Here is a 20,858-nt window from a genome sequence, read left to right on the forward strand (position 1 = left end):
AAAAAGCAAAGAGAGACAAAAAGAGACAAAAAGAGACAGAAAGAGACCAAAAGAGGCAGAAAGAGTAAAAAGAGACAGAAAGAGACAAAAAGAGGCAGAAAGAGACAAAAAGAGACAGAAAGAGACAGAAAGAGCAAAAAGATACAGAAAGAGCAAAAAGAGACAGAAAGAGACAGAAAGAGCAAAAAGAGACAGAAAGAGTAAAAAGAGACAGAAAGAGACAGAAAGAGCAAAAAGAGACAGAAAGAGACAGAAAGAGCAAAAAGAGACAGAAAGAGACAAAAAGAGGCAGAAAGAGACAAAAAGAGACAGAAAGAGCAAAAAGAGACAAAAAGAGGCAGAAAGAGCAAAAAGAGACAGAAAGAGCAAAAAGAGACAGAAAGAGACAGAAAGAGCAAAAAGAGACAAAAAGAGACAGAAAGAGCAAAAAGAGACAGAAAGAGACAAAAAGAGACAAAAACAGACAGAAAGAGACAAAAAGAGGCAGAAAGAGACAGAAAGAGACAGACAGAGCAAAAAGAGACAAAAAGAGGCAGAAAGAGACAGAAAGAGCAAAAAGAGACAAAAAGAGGCAGAAAGAGACAGAAAGAGCAAAAAGAGACAGAAAGAGACAGAAAGAGCAAAAAGAGACAAAAAGAGAAAGAAAGAGCAAAAAGAGACAAAAAGAGACAGAAAGAGCAAAAAGAGACAGAAAGAGCAAAAAGAGACAGAAAGAGCAAAAAGAGAGAAAAAGAGACAGAAAGAGCAAAAAGAGACAGAAAGAGACAGAAAGAGTAAAAAGAGACAGAAAGAGACAAAAAGAGAGAAAAAGAGACAGAAAGAGCAAAAAGAGAGAAAAAGAGACAGAAAGAGCAAAAAGAGAGAAAAAGAGACAGAAAGAGCAAAAAGAGACAGAAAGAGACAGAAAGAGCAAAAAGAGACAGAAAGAGACAAAAAGAGGCAGAAAGAGACAGAAAGAGACAGAAAGAGACAGAAAGAGCAAAAAGTGACAGAAAGAGACAGAAAGAGACAGAAAGAGACAGAAAGAGCAAAAAGAGACAGAAAGAGACAGAAAGAGCAAAAAGTGACAGAAAGAGACAGAAAGAGACAGAAGAGCAAAAAGAGACAAAAAGAGGCAGAAAGAGTAAAAAGAGACAGAAAGAGACAAAAAGAGGCAGAAAGAGACAAAAAGAGACAGAAAGAGACAGAAAGAGACAGAAAGAGACAGAAAGAGCAAAAAGAGACAGAAAGAGACAGAAAGAGCAAAAAGAGACAGAAAGAGCAAAAAGAGACAGAAAGAGACAGAAAGAGCAAAAAGAGACAGAAAGAGACAGAAAGAGCAAAAAGAGACAGAAAGAGACAAAAAGAGAAAGAAAGAGACAGAAAAAGGCAGAAAGAGACAAAAAGAGACAGAAAGAGACAGAAAGAGACAGAAAGAGCAAAAAGAGACAAAAAGAGGCAGAAAGAGACAGAAAGAGCAAAAAGAGACAGAAAGAGACAGAAAGAGTAAAAAGAGACAGAAAGAGACAAAAAGAGGCAGAAAGAGACAAAAAGAGACAGAAAGAGCAAAAAGAGACAGAAAGAGCAAAAAGAGACAGAAAGAGACAGAAAGAGACAAAAAGAGGCAGAAAGAGACAAAAAGAGACAGAAAGAGACAGAAAGAGCAAAAAGAGACAGAAAGAGCAAAAAGAGACAGAAAGAGACAGAAAGAGCAAAAAGAGACAGAAAGAGACAAAAAGAGAAAGAAAGAGACAGAAAAAGGCAGAAAGAGACAAAAATAGACAGAAAGAGACAGAAAGAGACAGAAAGAGCAAAAAGAGACAAAAAGAGGCAGAAAGAGACAGAAAGAGCAAAAAGAGACAGAAAGAGACAGAAAGAGTAAAAAGAGACAGAAAGAGACAAAAAGAGGCAGAAAGAGACAAAAAGAGACAGAAAGAGACAGAAAGAGACAAAAAGAGGCAGAAAGAGACAAAAAGAGACAGAAAGAGACAGAAAGAGACAGAAAGAGCAAAAAGAGACAGAAAGAGCAAAAAGAGACAAAAAGAGACAGAAAGAGACAGAAAGAGACAGAAAGAGCAAAAAGAGACAGACAGAGCAAAAAGAGACAGAAAGAGACAGAAAGAGCAAAAAGAGACAGAAAGAGACAAAAAGAGAAAGAAAGAGACAGAAAGAGGCAGAAAGAGACAAAAAGAGACAGAAAGAGACAAAAAGAGACAGAAAGAGACAGAAAGAGACAGAAAGAGCAAAAAGAGACAGAAAGAGACAGAAAGAGACAGAAAGAGCAAAAAACGACAGAAAGAGACAAAAAGAGACAGAAAGAAACAGAAAGAGACAGAAAGAGACAGAAAGAGACAAAAAGAGACAGAAAGAGCAAAAAGAGACAGAAAGAGACAAAAAGAGACAGAAAGAAACAGAAAGAGATATAAAGAGATAGAAAGAGACAGAAAGAGCAAAAAAAGAAAGAAAGAGACAGAAAAAGACAAAAAGAGACAAAAAGAGACAGAAAGAGACAAGCCCTATAACTTTATGATGAGTACAAAGTGTAATACTGTACGCTACATAACAACTGTTATTTTACTGGAAATATTGAATTCCGCTCCAAACTATTTATGCATCATCTCGAACAGCCATGTTCTTTTTCTTTAGACTTCAAACTTCTTTCTGAAAAAAATTGGAATTAACCAAACTTTTTTACACACGCAATCATACCAGCTGAGAAAATTACTCATCAGAAATATGTCTTTAATTTCTGCAGCAGCAAATGTCAATTATAGATAGAAGCCTTTTTATTGATCAGCGGCAAATTTCCCGATTTTCTCAGAATATTAATTTTTTATACTAATTCAATTCAGGTGGTGTCCTGCTTGATATAGGCACTGGCGGCTATGGCCCTCCATCTACTTCTCTCCCTCGAACCATTCATGAATTCATTGTTACTCTTCATATTTGATGTTATCATATGCTCAGACTCTCAAAGTGAACTTCTCGCTGTCGTTCGCTGATTCTTCTACCCACGATCTTTCCTGTTATTCTTTGCTGGTTGCTGGAGAATAGTCTGATGGCAATCATGTGCCACATTTCTATCGTGGTAATCCTTATCGAGCGAAGTGATCTGACTTAGAACCATGACCATGCTGTTTCTTGATTAAAGAGTATGATATATTGCCATAACTTTATTTGCATATTTGTACATGCAGTATGTTGCAGTTTCTTTCTGTCCGAGCAGTGCCCATGTTGGGCGAGAGTCCTGACCATAGTACTCATCGGTCTCTTCTTCTGAACACAACGAATTACGAAACGAATTATTTCTGTTTGCTTCTGTATTACACCAGTCACGTGCTTTCGATGATCTCACGTTACCGTGATTAGAGGGATAAGTGGCTTTTCGACCGTCTTCAAGCGTCTCCCACAAACTGGTGGAGGAAAAGAGACGTGTTACTTTTTCCTTTAATAGTAATGATGCCCTGTTACCTTAAAATACTGATGATCTGGACTTTACAGAAATGGAAACGCACCTGTGGCGAGCACAGTTTTTAGACGTTTACGCTTTCTGCATTGTTTTACGTTTCAAAAATGGTTTGCCTATTTTTCATTTTTTTTTTACATAGGTATCATCACTTATCAAGGTCAAGAGGTAACTCGAGGCTAAGGATTAAAGAGTGTACAGTAGAAATTGGACAATATAGTAATCGTTAGTAATGGAAATTCGATAAATTTGTTAACTTATATAAAACGGCTAATCAAAAACTTGTTTACGTTAGACTTGAAGACAACCATATTATTGTAGTCAGCTGGAAAGCAGAAAAACGGAAGACAATTCCATAGGCGTGCAGTTCTGAGAAAGAAGTTTTGTTCATGGAATCTACGTTTAGGTTTAGGCACAGATAAAGAGTGGGGAAAATTAGTGATGGCGTTTTCTGCTAGACGAGTGTTTCTTGTGAAAGTTTGGCGAGGGGAGACCATAGATTGGAGCAAACACACACACACACACGCATACACACACATACGCGCACACATACACACGCAAATACGCATCCACACGCATACACACATACGCACACACATACACACACACGCGCACACATTTCTACGATCGTTACAAACACTGGGACATTGCCTTCTTTGTCTCTCTGGTGCGGTTGATCCTCTGTTGTTTTCTGTTTCGAGTAAAACAGATATTCTTATTATTGCAATTGATAAATGCAAAGGAAGTTTTAAACGATTTAAAATCATTACAATGTTTTAAACAATTTTACCTTTAAGAGAAAATATTAACACTATCAGGGAGGCCAGGTGTTTTCCGGGATTGAATGAGGATCACCGGATGCTCTACACTTCTAATACTCGTATTGTCATAGAAATCGACTGATTTCCTGCTCTGTTCGGAAATCCACCGTGGTGCACCAGGAAGAATATTACGTGCCTCCCCGCAGACTTGATGATATGAAACTATTTCATATAATTATTTGAATTAAATAGTCAAATGCAAAAGTTAAGTACCATTATTTAATTCATTTCCATCACGCCCATTACCAATCAAATACCATAGTATTGATTCTATAGTCTTCTTTTTATGCTATTATTAATCTTCTTAAATGCATTTCTGATGTTAGGCTGTATAACAGTGTTAACTTTGATAAACATCGGACGATTCCTTTTTTAATCAGATTTATTTGATTATCGGTTTTTTTTAGAGTTATCTGATGTATTTCGATAAAAAAAAAACTATCTAAGAACACTCCTGGGCACATAATCTACATTTTGTGTGAAATTTCATGAAAATCGGTCAGACTGTTTTGGAGTCCATAGGGAACGAACAAAGGCATAGACAAAGTGACTTTTATGAATGAAAAAACTAGTCCTTACACTGAAATGATTGTTTTGATATCTTCTAATAAAAACATATTTTATTAGTATTCACATTGAAATGTTTTTCCAAGGTTTAAGTGAAAAAAATTTTTTATTAAATGTTTATTTTTTAAATATTTCCTAAAATTTTTTTTTTAGTTTTAAAATGGGAATGTATTTTAAATGTTTGCATAAAAATCGTCAAATATCTTGTAAAAATACTATTCTTATTAGTCTTTAAATCAAAATTAGTACTTGGACGTCATCAGATAAAAATCTGATGACATGTAAAGACTATTTTAATGTTGACACCTTAGCATCTATTTTTAAGATGAAAACCAATTAAACAGTTTTACACATGTCTGAATACCTTATATACAAAATTTTACGTTTATAGATACAAAATCGTAAAGTACTGAAAGAACATTTTCAGTCATAATAAAAGCGCTAACTGCCACTGTATCGATTAATTTGATTGGTCAAATCTAACCAAACATGTCACGTGCCTTTGTGCGCCAATTTCTACTTCCTTTTCAGTTTTTCAGTTCCTTCCAGACGACCGAAGGAGGAAGAACGCATTTTTATTATGTCTTCTAAGAAGGAGACTTGAACGGTGACATTAGTGCCTTCTATATTTCAGATCTCAGCTTTGGCTTAAGTATAGAATATTTGTAAACGCCTACGAATTAAGCTTACTTATAAGACAGAATGTCTTCAACAGAATTACGGACTATTTTTATCATTGTGAACTTTTTATCTTCGCTATTAAGCCTGTTTGCGTTGTTACAAATTTTTTAAGGCCAGGAGGTCCAATGGAACACGGCTAGATTCATCCTTCCCTGCAACAGACTACGAGAGCATACGGATTGCAAAAAAACTCAAACTATCGCTTTATTGAAGCCAACTACCCGCCCAAACGTTGGATAGAAGGGGGCGCACTATTTTGCAATAATATCCTGTGTATCAATAAAGTTTGTCTTGAATTTTACAGGTAGGGTTTGTTGTTTTGTGATTATCTCATTCCATGCCTTTAACAGATATATAAAATTCCCAGCTTGACATAAAAATAATTCATAGAGTATATAGGTTTAGAAGTGTTCTCACACACACACACACACACACACACACACACACACAGGTACATTTTCACTTTTATAGCTATATGTTCATATTCATCCATTAGAAAGAATATCACCACTTCGACGCAAGGGGCTACTATGTGGGGCCATGTCAAGGAAATATTAGCAAGATATTTATGTTACATTTAAACTTCTGCATATCAGTACAGCCAGGAAAGCTGACAGCAGGAAGGAGATTCCAAAGTCTAGCTGTCTGAGGGAAGAAACTATTAGGATAGAAAGCTTTCGGGCATTTAGAGACAACAACAGTGAAGGCGTGAGATCTTATTGCTAAACGGGTTTGTCGGGGATATGTACGTCGAGGGGGTACAAGTGAAACAAGTTCATCAGAACACGCCCATTAAAATATTTGTAAAACAGGCACATTGATGCAACATTGTGACGATGGGACAGGGGCTGGAGCTTAGTTAGTAAAATGGGACCGATTAGATTGACAACTCTTTTTTTGACTTTATCTAAGAGGGAGAGACTTGTGGCAATATAGATTTAGAATTAAAATAATATATGTTTATTACAACAAATATTTTGTAATATTGTATATTCTTTCTATTCTAAATATATTAAAAAAAACACATTTTAAAGTAAATAGGTTTTTTTTATTTAAATCTTTAAAATACATAGCGCTGGAATTACGTAAGTATAAATGCGATCTGACTTTTCTTTGATATGCAAGATTTGGCAAGACTTTCGTTAAACCGGAAGTCTATAGAAACAACTTCATCTCATTTATTTACATTTTATGTCTGTCTGTCTGTTTGTTTGTTTTTGTCTGTCTGTGTGCCCCTCTTTTTCAAACTGTATTTCCTCCTAGATGAAACATCGCAGAGCAATGTGGGGTGACTCAAATAATTGCATCATTTGTTGACCCTTTTGTATGGGTCTCCAAGTGGTTAAAATAGTTGCTATGCCGTCAGAATAGCTACTAAGGGGTAACATTAAAAGTAATTAAAATTTGGCAAGTGTAAGTCGACTTAAACTGCTCTTCTACGCATGCCCAAATGCGTATATATTTGTACATTAATGTTAACTAATTTATAGCTTTTTCTTACCCGACTAACGATGGCTCACACAGTAATGTATCAGGCTGGAAGAATACAAATCTTGCTTTCAATTTCGGTTTCAACTCTAACTAATGGCATTCAATTTATATATATTTAAATTTTCAAATCACCACGTTACATTGGGTACAATGCAATATGAAATAATCAATAGAGAAAATATTAGCCGTATCTTACGACAGGACGGTGCCCGATGGTAATTTTATTTTGTAACAGCTAACTATATCTTATATAATATATACTGACATATAACAAGAAAGTGAGAGAGAGAGAGAGAGAGAGAGCACGTGACAGAGACAGAGGAACCGAGAGAGACAGAGGGGGAGATAAAGTTCGTATAAGACAATCAAGCCAGTGTAAAAAACATTTACATTCTAAGAACTGAGTATAGACTTAAAGGGGAAGGATATTTCTAGAAATGTGATTTTTTTTTCCAATGAAACCTGCAAAGAAATGACAATAATTAAAATGCATTGCATTAACAAATAAATCAAAATAAAATAAAGAAAAATACGAAAAGATAGTTTACTGCTGAGCACATAGTTCCAATTTTCTTCAAGTCGAGGATGGGGATGTTTATACGCTGACATTTACCACAGATATGCTATCCATCATGCGGGAAAATTATATACCCAGCCTTCCTCTAATGAGAGGTACATACACAAATTCAACGTTATACGATCAATACAACAATATATATATATATATATATATATATATATATATATATATATATATATAAGGGGTATCTATATATATATATAGGCGAAAATGTGTGTATGTTTGTGTGTCTACTAAAAGATTTCGACAGACAAGACGAAAATTCACAAACTCGGTATCATATTGAAGCCCTAGCAGTATCAGAATTTTGGGGACATTCGCAGGCGAAGTCGCCATATTGAATATACACCTATCTTTCTATCAGATTTTAATAATAGTAAAACGTAATTTAAACCCGTAAATTTTATTTCAATAAAACAAGCAAAGACCAAATTTTAATATCATAAAAGCTTTAATAGAGAAATAAACAATTTTATTTATTTTTCCGTCGATTTCTTCACTTAACATTCGAACAATAACATTACTTGAATCTTACGATAATTATTTTAACGGCAAATAAAGAACTTACCTGGTTAATGAGTAAGATATGCTTTCTTTTAATCTTCCTGTATGAGAATTTATTCATATTTATGTATTATAATCCATGTATTTTTAAATGGAAGGATTTTTCCAACACACGGCGACGACGGCGTGTCTTTAAAGCAAGTTGTAACGACACCGGAAGTGAAAAATTATCTATTACTTATGTACGGAGGCCTATAAGTGTAAAAAAACCCCACTAATTCAGAAACCTTAATAATCTCGATATTGGATTATATTCCTTCAAATTTTCCACTTTTAAAGGTTTTCGGAGGCGCTGAAAACATAAATAACCATTTATATATACGGCAAACGAAACTAGTAGTTTCCAAGATAAAAAATCTTACAAATGGTCACAAAGTGGGGGGTCACTTTTCTATAATGATGTGACGTCAAATGGGCACCCACTTTATGGCCACATTGCAATGAACAGATTGACGGTAGCAGTACGTTTTTGCCTGACTTAAGGGAGATAACTTGTCCGGTTTTTTTTATTTTTGTGCCTTGACGCTATCGTAGACAAAATCTGATAGTTTTCATTTTTTCATTAACACGAATTACGATATGACGCAGATGTGCAATGGTATTTTTCTTTTTTAATATCTTAAAGAAATACCTGAATATTTTTTTTTATTATACTATAAATCTGCATTATCCGAATTCGTCTTTTTTTTTATATATCGAAAAAAAGGAAACCAGGAATTAAATATAATTATATCAACTGATGGACTATTAATTACTGGAACATTCTAAACAAAACTTAAGCTTCCACGTAAAAAAAAAAACCCAAAAAAAACACGTGGTTATCGAAAAAAGAAGGATTTAAATTTTGGACTTTACCGGTAAATTACCAGATAAGTGATATTTTTTGTTGTTTTAAATTTGAGTATTTTATTTATTCATGTTTTATCTTCAATTTGTGATATATAAAACGTTTCAAGCAAAATAAATTATTAAAATTCTCATAGACATTCCAAAATGGGGGGGTGAATTTATAAAACAACGTTTGTCTAAAATATTATATTTAGTTTATCGGAAAGAGCATAAAATTTTACATTCACCCTGAAAAAAACGTAACAATTGAACGAATAGGAAAATTTTGATAGATTTTTAAAGTTTAAAAATTGAAAAATATTCATCTCATAAAAATCAATTGATTTCACTACGTAACAAAATGGCTTCCCAGAACGCACGCACGCACTTTGTAAACAATGTTTTTTAAACAATGAAAAATAATATTTCTATTATTTTTTAAACAACTTAAATAGTTTATTTTGGAAGCATATTCTATAAAGAAAATAAATAACCCACTTTAAAAAGAGAAATTACGAGTTTTCTATATTTTAATCGCAGTTTTCTGTTAGGGGTGTCAAAAATTCCCCCAAAATTCTGATACTGCTATTGAAGCCCCACCTTAGCTAAAAAAATATCGAAAAATTGGCCAAAGACTTTAATTTTTTCACCCCACGACGACTTCCGTGCGTGCACCTGTCAATTTGGTTCTTACTTAAATAAATTCAAACGTCTTTCACTAACTCATTCTGGGTGGGCGATTTTATTTTCAAACTTTGCCTCAGGGCTTCAGGTTCCATCCTACTCCCGGTTTATTTTTTTTATTTAACACCACACACACCTCCAAACACCCGGGCAACGCTGGGTACCCCCGCTAGTCTATGATAAAAGAAAAAAGTCAAAAAAGTAAGTTAATATATCGATCGATGAATTTGTTATGAGGGCAGTAACTCTATGATACTATGAATTGAACTTTTTCCGCTTAAGGTAAACAATTAACAGTAAGAAGTATTTACCGAAATTATAAACTCAACCAAACGTAATTATAGGTTAGAATTAACTAACACTAAGAATTATAATTGAAGAAATAAGAAACTAGATTAGTGAACATATGTATGTATGGTTACAAATTAAAATTATAAATAATTTAATATAACCGTAACAAACAGTTTTTTTAGTTTAGTTTTGTTTCGTAAATACAAAAATGTGTAATAGATTATAATTATTGATGTTATTTTGATGTGCATGCATACATTAATTAGAATTAATACATTTACTTATTATTTAAAATTAAAATAATTATTATACATTACGTCAAATATAATCTAATCTATAAAAGTGAAAATGTCTATCCGTGTGCTTGTGTGTGTGAATTTCTCTACCAAATTACTCTGTCAATTTTCGGTCTACAGAATAAAGATTTGACATAAGGAGTATTAAGATTTGGAAAAACTGTTTCAATCGGGTTTCGGCCAGTAATTTGGCTGTCAAGAGGTCAAACTTCAACGATTTGACCTTTGAAAACTCTACAAAACTCCTCCGCCAATTTGGAGTCTAAACACTTGAAATTAATAAATTAGGTTACTCGGACATGGATCAAACATTTTACTTGGATTTGAGCCCCAAAATAAATGTTAAGGGCTCATAATTTAGGTGAAAGTTTTTAAAAATTGACCTCTGCGGTCTCTACCAAATTATTCAGCCAATTTTTGGTTTAAACATTTGAAATTTTATATAAAGTGTATTCAGAGATAAGCCAAGTTTTTAATCGGGTTGGCTCAAAAAATTGAGCTGCCAAGGGGTCAAACTTCCAAAGATTTAAGCTTTTCCGTGTCTAGCAAACTACTCAGTAAATTTTTGGGTCTAAATATTTTATATTTGTAAATAACGGGTATTCACACATGCGCCAATCATTTTAGTTTTTTGGCTGCCAAAAGGGCAAAGTTTAAAGAGTTGATCTTTGCAGATTCTACCAAATTCCTCCGCCAATTTTTGGTCTGAGCACTTGACATTTTTGATGTAGGTAACTTGGACATAGGTAAAACATTTTATTTTGATTTGAGCATAAAAGAATAAATGTTAAGGGGTCAACATTTGGGTCCAAATTATAAAACAAAAAACAATTACGTCTGCGGTCTCTACGAAATTACTCAGACAAATTTTGGTCTAAACATTTGAAATCTTATATAAAGTGTATTATTCACATGTGGGGCAATTTACGAATAGTACATACATTCCAAGCAAAGCCCGACTGAATTACTAGTATAATAATAAAAACAAAATCTGAATTAATGAAAATATATTTGCGTATTTTAAGAACAGGTAATATAAATAAATAAATAATAAAGTAATAAAACATTGGTGTCATATGCATCTCTTTTATAAATTACATTCATTCATAAATATGTATTTTAGAAAGCTGCGCGTTTGTTATACGCCTCGCAAATTCCATTGGTTTTGGGTGTTATTCTGTGCATATTCAAATACCTTGTTGATTAACCATTAATCTTTTACATCTATGAACACATTATACACTTCGATTTCTTTTAATGTTCCTACCAGCCGTTGGCTGTCGTTTCAGAGCTTCGGTTTTCTGAATGGCCAACTTGGTAACCCCGGGTGTGTCTTTCCAACCCTCCCACAAAAGCTGATTGTTCTGGAACAAGCTTAGGAGTCACACACTGTAGACCAATAAATGTGTGTAACAGACGATGACAAGAAATTTCACATCTGGTGACAAGTCATATTTTAGATAATGCATGTACAGCAAAATTAACAAAATGCGCAGCAAAATCCCACCTCCTCATTTTCATAGATGCCGGAAAGCAGTCCGCTATAATAATTTTTGCTATCGAACTGCTAGACTTCATAATTCATTCTTCCCTGACTGTACTGATATGCAGGATTTTAATATAATGTAAACAGACTTCTTGTCACCTAACTCCCAAGACTTCTTATTTAGACACGATGCCAAATAGTAGGTCCTTACATGTAAATAGATAATTCCTTCCTCCCTAACAGTGCTGGCATGCAAGAGTTTAAATGTAATGTGAACAGGCCTCTTGCTACACAACTCCCTCACAATACTCTTTTACACAAGATGTTATGTCAAAGCATTCGTCATTGTTATTTTATTTACCAACAGTTCAGTACGGTTTTGCTTGGGCTGTTCATAACCTTATGTGCACATGTATATACATATTAAAAGGTTTGACTCGTGTCCAGGTAATCTACATCTAAAATTTCAAGTATTTGAACACAAAATTAGCGCAGGAGTTTGGTAGAGTCTGCAAAGGTCAACTCTTTTAACTTTGACCTCTTGGCAGCCACATTTTCACCCAAAAAAATGATTAAAAAGCTTGCCGTGTGTTTGAATACCATTGTTGCAAATTTTCAAATGTTTAGATCCAAAATTAGCTGAATAGTTTGCAAGAGACCGCAAATGTCAAATCTTTTGAACTTTGACCCCTTGGCAGCCCAACTTTCGGCCACAAAACCATTAAAAAGCTTGACCTTTGTTTGAATACACTTTTTGTAAAATTTTAAATGTTTAGACCCAAAAATTGGCTGAGTACTTTGGTAGAGATCGCAGAGATTAATTTTTTTTTAAACTTTGACCCAAATTTTGCCCCCTTAATATTTATTGTTTGGCGCTGGCATCGAAGTCAAAAGTTGGATCAATGCCCAAGTACTCTACATCTAAAATTTCAAGTGTTTAGACACAAAATTAGCAGACGAGTTCGGTAGAGTTTTAAAGGTCAAATCGTTGAGCTTTGATCCTTGGCAGCCATATTTCTGGCCCAAAACGGATTGAAACAATTTTCCCAAATCCCAATACTCCTTGTGTCAAATCTCTAGTCTATAGACTGAAAATTGACAGAGTAATTTGGTAGGGAAATCTACACACACAGGCAGACACACAAACAATATCACTTTTATAGATATATAGATTTTTAATTATAAATGAATAAAAACACAAATCAATGAATACAAACATTAATCAATGATCAGTTTCTTAGAAATACTTTTTTCTAGCTTACAATTAATTCACATCTTTACGTTATCGAAAAATTATGTATTTCTTGTAAGTTATCTCGAGTTAAAAGTACTCTTTGTATACCTAAAAAAGGCGTGTTGATTTTCGATTGGCTTCTGGTGCCCATGACAGCCTAAGGCACTTCACTTTCGTTTACCGTTCCTACCAGCAGTTGCCCGCCGTCTCGGGGCTTCAGTTTTCTGAATGACCAACTTGGTTACCTCATGTGTGTCTTTCCAGCCCTCCCACAAAAGCTTGTTGTTCTCGAACCAGCTTATCAGCCAGACCATGTAGACAAATAGCTGTGTGTAGCGGACGATCACGAGGAATTTCACGTCCCACGACAAGTCCCATTGTAGATGGTGGAGGTGCAGCAAAATTAGCAAAATGCTCAGCAGGAACATAAGCGTTATCAGAAAGAAACTGACGAGGTTCCAGACGAATTTAAACATCTTAAGCCTCAGCTGCGAATCGCGGAGAAAGTCGATGAACTTAATGTTCTCTTTGGTAAACGTATACTCGTAGCCGCATACTTCGCACTGCTTCCGTTTGGAGAACTGTAACCATTGGTTTAAACAGGCTACGTGTATTTTACCAAGAGAGCCCGAACAGTAACACGGAGAGATCAGTTCATTTGCATAGTCCTCGTTGTTCTGGCAAATTCGACAGCAATCTTCTTCGCTGTTTTCTTTGTACAGTTCCTCTGCGTTGTGTCCATTCTCAAATCGAACTTGAGTTGACGAATACGGAAAATTCCCCTCACCGACGCCCGAAACTCTCAAGCTCCGCGAATTGAAATTATTTAATTCCATCGTGTATTCTACACTATTGACAGATGTCTTGAGCGCGGCATCCGTCAGCAGATCATTCGGAAGTGGTGTTTCTTGGTGCTCGGATCTAACAGAACCAATGTTCACCTGTTCGAGTACTGGTTGGGTTACGTTTATAATTATTTCTTCTGGCGAGTACGGTATTTTTACTTAAAGTGGGGACGACATTCTGCATTTAAGCGATGAAAAGGTCGGTCTTTGATAATTTCGTACAATCGGTTAATTGATGAAATCGATACGATGAACTGCTTTTTTGTGAAGCTGAGTGTAGAAGAAGGCGGGAAGTACTATCGTGTCGTCTATTGTTTTCTAAGAGTTGTCGTTCTAAAAACATTCAGTAAATACAGTTTTCATATATATATATATATATATATATATATATATATATATATATATATATAAACTTATGTGCCTGCTAGAGTGTAAAATATGATTAAATAATATCGTTTTTGTTTAAATATATATAATAAAACTAGCTGTGGCCGCAGGTACCTAAGAGTACAAATATTATCAGCAACCACACAAGCTGATTAAAAATTTTTACAATCGAAAGTAGTTTTCCGACTTAGGTTATCTTGACTTAAAACAGTCCAATTTCCACAGTTTCGACTTCGGAGATTTTCTTTTTTGTAAGCTTCTGTTCGAAAGTATAATGCATGAAAAGAAATTCAGAACATACCATTCTTTTTAAATGTTCGGCTCTAGATTTGCCAGCGAAATAAATTGCGTATAGTTTTTGTATCGAATTCAACGCTTCAATTAACTCTGTTTAAAAAAAAAATAATAATAATTCCGCCTCGCATAATATGACGTAACAGAGGTGACGCATAAATGACATTATTACGTGTCAAGCAAGAATAAAACGACGCGATTAAAAGCTGTTTGTATATTCGACCGGGGTTTCCCAACGAGTGAAAACATTTTGGTTTCATGTAAGGTGCCGCTAAACATACTAATGTTATTGTATCGTTTCTCATTTACGCAAAGAGAAACTTGTTTTTTTATGGCACACCTTTTAACGTTCATCCAACATGTATTGTAGGAGTAATGCCTATTTTTTATCCCGCCTTAACAGATCAGATACAACTACAAATTACATTGTTATGATGACTGAACTTAGGCATTCATGATCTGAAAATTTCATCCTTTGTTGCAGGTATCGATGATTTAAGACTGTAATAAAGCAACCCCTGTCATGGACGTGCGTCAGAAGCAAATAGGTTTTGTTTAATTCCTGGTAAAACGCATTGAGAATAGTACTGAATATGTAGAAAATAAAATTTTGGAGTACAAGTTGTCGCTCCTTGTAATGGTAGCATTCCGCTTTTCGTAGCCCTTCAACTTTCTGAGTTTCAAAATAAGAGTATCTACTTTTGGAACGACCCTCGTACGGACGTCCCTGCGAAGCAATCGTTTATTGCTGGCAAAAGTATATTGAGAATGGTGGTTACTATGTAGAAAAATATATTCTGAGGCGGAAAAGATAGCTCGTTTTAATGTAACTATCCTCGTCTTCGCAGGTCTTTAATGTTCCGAGGACAAAATAGGAGGATTTACTTTTTGAACGACCTTTATCTCTAGATAATAAGGCAAAACTTGTTTTGATAGGTGAATATGCTCTTTTCGGCAATATGAAACCGATATATTTTCCTAGAGCATTGCCAAGGCTGCTGTGAAGAAGGTGGGCTCTACCTACCGCGTTAGAAAGTTACTTACGCCTGAAAATATCCTATACTTCTACAAAGCCACCATTCGCCCATGTATGGAGTACTACTGTCACTCCTGGACAGAGTTCAAAAGAGAGTCGCCAACCTTAAAGGTCTTGATCTGTTATCTAAGCTTCAACCTCTGTCCCATCGAAGAAATGTTGCACCATTCTGCCTTTTTTGCAAGTATTTTAATGGTGGATGCTCTGACGAACTACAAGCCCTTGCACCTTCTCGACGGAAATATTCCCGACAAACTTGACAAGCAGCAAAGTCCAATTCTTATTCCTAGATGTAACAAAGCCTCCTCCTCTAATAGCTTCTTTCTCCAGAACTTCAAGCATTTGGAATTCTCTTCCGGGTTCCTGCTTCCCCAATAGTACTGACACGCAGCAGTTAAAGTGTAATGTGAACAACATTCTCGCTGCTAAACGGCCTACATAGTACCCCTAAGTCCCTGATAGTAGCACTCTGTATAAAAGTGGCAATGTACATTACCTGGGGTGAAAATCTAATAAAAAAGAAGCTGTTTACGGCGAACAATTGAATATCTTATATTATTTTTTTATGGGATCTATTTTTTTATATATGAGAATTATAATTTGTGCATTGATTTTTCTTGCCCGCTGTTACCCTCAACTTCGTAGTTGTTGTTGTTGTTTCACTACGTGTCGGCCACCTCATCCCCTGGACTTCTTCAAGTAGTTAATCGCAATGGGATAGGAATGTTAAGTCTTGTATCTGTATTCCCCAGAAATTACTGCCTTCCATTTTTGGTGTATCATCACGTTTTGGCCAACTAACCCTCTGGCCTGCTTCGAATAGGAGTAAAACCGCTATCTTCAAACAATGATCACATGAGCTCGTAGAGACTCAACGATTCTGTTCATGGCGACAAAGGATGGAGTACTTGTGCCACATCTGGGCAGGAGCTCCGAGAAAAAAAATTATACTGCCTTGACAGAGTTCAAAATATACTTTGTAGCCTACTGAGGGGACGCCCTCCTCTATTTCCTGCAACCTTTCTCCCACAGAAGAGATGTTGCGAGCCTGTCTCTGTTTTATCGTTGTCATGGCAAGTACTCGTCTGAGCTTTAATCTATGCCCCCCTCTTGCAAATTTTCATGAAAAACATTAGCTGAAACCACTATAAAAAAATTCCCCCACTCTTTTTCTGTGCCTTCCATAAAAAAGCTTCTTTCTCAGAACTGCACGCCTGTTGAACTCTCTTCCGTTTGCCCACGTTCCAGCAGACTAGAATATGGTCGTCTTCAAGTCTAATGTAATAAAGTTCTTGATGGGCCGCCCTCTAAGTTAATCCAGTTTACCAAATTTCCGCTACTAACGATTAATACGATATTGCCCCATGGACTACTGTACACTCATCAACCCTTACCCTCGAGTAGCCTCCTGGCCTTGATAAGAGGTGGCTATTTTGAGATATCCAGTGGATAGAGGTCAGAAAATTGGTTGGCCAAAATGTGATGAAAATCAACTATGAAAATGAGGAAAACAGTCTGCAAAAAACAAACAAAAAAAATAAATGCACAAATTAGATATCTAAAAATAAAGTGAAGGAATGCAATTTGTGTTATGGTTACAGAAATATTTTTCTCCCAAAAATACATAGATTTTTGTTTTGGTAACTTTTGGATGGAAGAGGAATACAAATTGTGGTAATGGTGAGTATAGTTTACAAGAAAACCGGGAGGAAACCAACGACGAAGAACTTTTGCAAAATACAACAAAACTTAGTTTGTTTTGTTTGTTTTTTTTTTGCTTTTTTTTACATGGGGATCACTTATCAAGTCCCGTAAGCCACTCGGGGATAAGGGTTATTTTGTGTACAATAATCAATGGGATAATACCGTAGTAATAGTTGGTATTGGAGATTTGATAAAGCGTCTTACTTAAGGGGGCGATTAATCAGGAATTTGTAGACAAATAGCTGTGTGTAGCGGACGATCACGAATAGCTGTGTGTAGCGGTCACAAATAACGGACGATCACAAATAGCTGTGTGTAGCGGACGATCATTGAATATGTCCAATTGTAGTCAGGTGGGAAACAGGCAAACAGAAGAGAATTCCAGAGGCGTGCACTTCTCAGAAAAAAGCTATGTTCATGGAATCTACGTTTTGATTCAGGCACAGATAAAGAGTGGGGGAAATTACTGACAGTGGTTTTAGCTAGACGGGTGATTATCATGAAGGATTGGCGAGGGGGACCAGAGATTGGAGCTCGGACGAGCACTTACCATGGAAATAACGATAAAACAAAGACAGGCTCGCAACGTCTCTTCTGTGGGAGAGAGGTTGCAGGGAAGAGAAGAGAGCACCCCCACTTAGCCATGAAGTATATTTTGTACTCTGTCAAGGCAGGATAGGCTGTTTTTAGAAGTTCCTGTCCAGATGTGGCAGCAGTACTCCATCTTTGGACGTACTTGGCTTTAATATAGATAGAGAATTGCACCAGTAGTGAGATATCTTCTGGAGCGGTAGAAGGATCCTAACATTTTTCCGGGACCCCGGCAACAGACTTGATGTCCGTGTTCCATTTCAGGTCAGGAGTAAAGGTCAAGCCCAGAAGCTTATTCAAACATTGAGCCTCCACTAGACGAGAGCCATCCATTTCAATTGATGCCAGAGGAGAGGGATTCAGAGAGAACTTTGTCGTTTACGGCCTTTGGTGTGTTTCCGTAGATGGTCATGTCATCAGCATAGATGTCAACGAATGAATTAAGTATGTGTGTTGGAAGATCATTGATGTAGATCAGGAAGAGAGTTTGGCCCAGGATGGACCCCTGGGGACTTCAGCATTAATGCTGTGGGCCTCTGATTTCTGCTCATCAATCACTACTCTTATGAACCTATCGGAGAGAAATGATTTAATTATTGAGAAAACATTTCCAGTTATACCGTAGCTGGAAATCTTGTGTAGTAGGCCCTTATGCATAACCTTATCGAACGCCTTTGATATGTCAAGAGCAATTGCCCTAGAAAGGAAGCCTTTGTCGAGAGATTCATTAATCCTATGGATAAAACTGTTAGCACATCAGCTGAAGATCTAGCAAAACGTAAACCATATTGCATGTCACTAAGGAGGTTATTTCTGCTGAGGTTGTTGACTGAGGTGGTTGACTACTTCTTTATTTAATATGGATTCCAGTGACTTTCTCATGACACACAAGAGACTAATTGATCTGTAGTGAAAGGGAGATGACTTATCACCTGAGTTCTTAAATACAGGGCACACTGACGAGGTTTTCTAGGGTGTTGGAAAGCACTTCTCCTTAAGGCAACGCTTAAACAGTTTTGTAAGTATGGGGACAAGTTCTGGTCGGAGCTTTTTCAACACTATAATTGGAATGCCGTTTGGGCCAGTTGCTTTACTGGAATCAAGGTTCTTGATTAGTTTGGCGACCTCCTGCATAGATATTTGTATGTTAGATAAGGTGTTGTTGGGTGAGAGTGGGTTTTGTGCAGCAGCGAATGCAGGCGGTATATTTCGGCTCTCCGACAATCAGGGTTCGAGATGATAGGCTTGCCTTAAAATAAAAGATTGAAGCTTCAAATCCATCTTGTTTATCGATGCATCTGTCTGCAGTGACCACTTCCCAATGAGATGGCAGACCAGCGTCCAAGAAGATATCATCCCTTGGCCAAGGCAAGCAGGTATGTACGATTGATGTAATTTGCACATACATGTCTCGAGACCTTCCAAGGCAAAAGAACGGTGTAAGGATAAGAACACACACCCCACACACACATATAGCAGTGAGCTGCACGCAACATACGTTGGGATTACATACGTAAGAGAATACACATGCCCACGTAAATATGTAAGAACACAGACATTTAAAAGTAAACATAAAGTAATAAGAAACAGTGGATGTAAACGAAATAGTAAAGTGGACAATTAAATAAGTAATAAATAGGAGGACGCAAAAGCATTTAACAATTATATATATTTCTCATTCCGTGGAATTTCCACGGGTCCTGCTAGTTGAACCAAATATGACTTCCAGCGTTACTCAGCAAATAAATACTTCATAGAGCTACCTCATTTTTAATGGCGACCCTATCCTCTTATATACCCTTCATTTTCCGATTTATATTTCTTCATATATGTTTTGTGAATTATAGTTGCTTCCTAAGAAGTTCCCGATAGTTCGTGCACTCTTAGAGGGGGGAGAGTGCAGGGAAAGAAGAGAACTTAGTCGAGGGCCAATATTATCACCTGATTGATATCGCCCGTTCCGGGGCGCGCGCTGTCCATCGCAAAATAATGGCCTCCTTTTGACATGACTTCGAGCTATGGCATATAAATATTCCCGACAGCATAACGAGAAGGCAAAAACAATACGAGCATCGATCTTATTCTCGTGAGAAACGTGGGACAATCGGTCCGGACGCCCCTCGTCATTATTCAGTTCGACATGAAGGAACCTTTAGGGTGGTTGTGGGTGAGGCCGTTCTCAATTAAACCAACGTATATATACACTTACGCCGTTCAATTTATTTTGATTACTTGTGTCAGTGATTTGTTGTCGGAGGTTGACATTGCTATTCGAGATTTATATTTTTTGTGTTCCTATTCGTCATACGAGATATATTATATAAAGGGTTGCTCAGAGATGGACACATAATACATATAGGCATAAGCGTCAAATAGTATACCCTCCATATATATATGTATATATATATATATATATATATATATATATATATATATATATATATATGTATATAGTAATTTATAAAATATATATGCCGATTAAGCTACACTGAATATTCTGCGTTTCATCCAACTATAGGATTCGTCAGGCTTATTCGCGAATTCTGTCATTGCTTCTTGTTTGTATATATGTTGAGGATTTCTAGTTGGCCAATCAGCTTTCTAGTATCCACCACGCCCCTTCCTATCAGCCAATGGGCATGCATTTTATCAAACAAAGGATCTGTTTTAGAACTAGGTTAGTGGTTTAAGGTGGCCGTTCTCCTTTTTTTTAATACATATAAATATACCTATGTGTACACAGTAATGAACATATATATATATACATATATACATATACACACACATATATATATACATATATGTGTGTGATCGTTTATGTATATTCATGTTTATTTAATTAATTTATTTGTTTGTTTTCTATTGTTATTGTTAGTTTTAAAGCTATTTCGTATCGCTATCCTAGAGTAAGTTTTATTTTGTGAACACAGTTGTTTGCTATTTCCCGCCTACAGTTTAATAGATTTTGAGGTTCTTTAAAGTACAGGATAGAAAATTTTTCATGGAGGCATAATTTACATGGGTCGTCTAAAT

At 35.9% G+C, this 20,858-nt stretch overlaps 1 protein-coding gene across 1 annotated transcript; it reads right to left on the reverse strand.

The window, feature by feature from the left end:
- Positions 1–12,963: 12,963 nt before the first annotated feature.
- LOC145297790 (E3 ubiquitin-protein ligase MARCHF2-like) lies at positions 12,964–14,604 on the reverse strand. Its single transcript, XM_080144075.1, has one exon. The coding sequence runs from the start codon at positions 13,802–13,804 to the stop codon at positions 13,136–13,138; it is 669 nt and encodes a 222-aa protein (XP_080000201.1). The 5' UTR covers positions 13,805–14,604; the 3' UTR covers positions 12,964–13,135.
- Between the last annotated feature and the right edge of the window lie 6,254 nt (positions 14,605–20,858).

This window comes from Euprymna scolopes, chromosome 18 (genome assembly GCF_053919585.1).
Source record: "Euprymna scolopes isolate OS-2025 chromosome 18, ASM5391958v1, whole genome shotgun sequence".
NCBI lineage: Eukaryota > Metazoa > Mollusca > Cephalopoda > Sepiida > Sepiolidae > Euprymna > Euprymna scolopes.

Bases quoted from the DNA above. Each gene is read 5' to 3' on its own strand.
- LOC145297790 (XM_080144075.1), bottom strand. From the start codon at position 13,804: ATGGAATTAAATAATTTCAATTCGCGGAGCTTGAGAGTTTCGGGCGTC.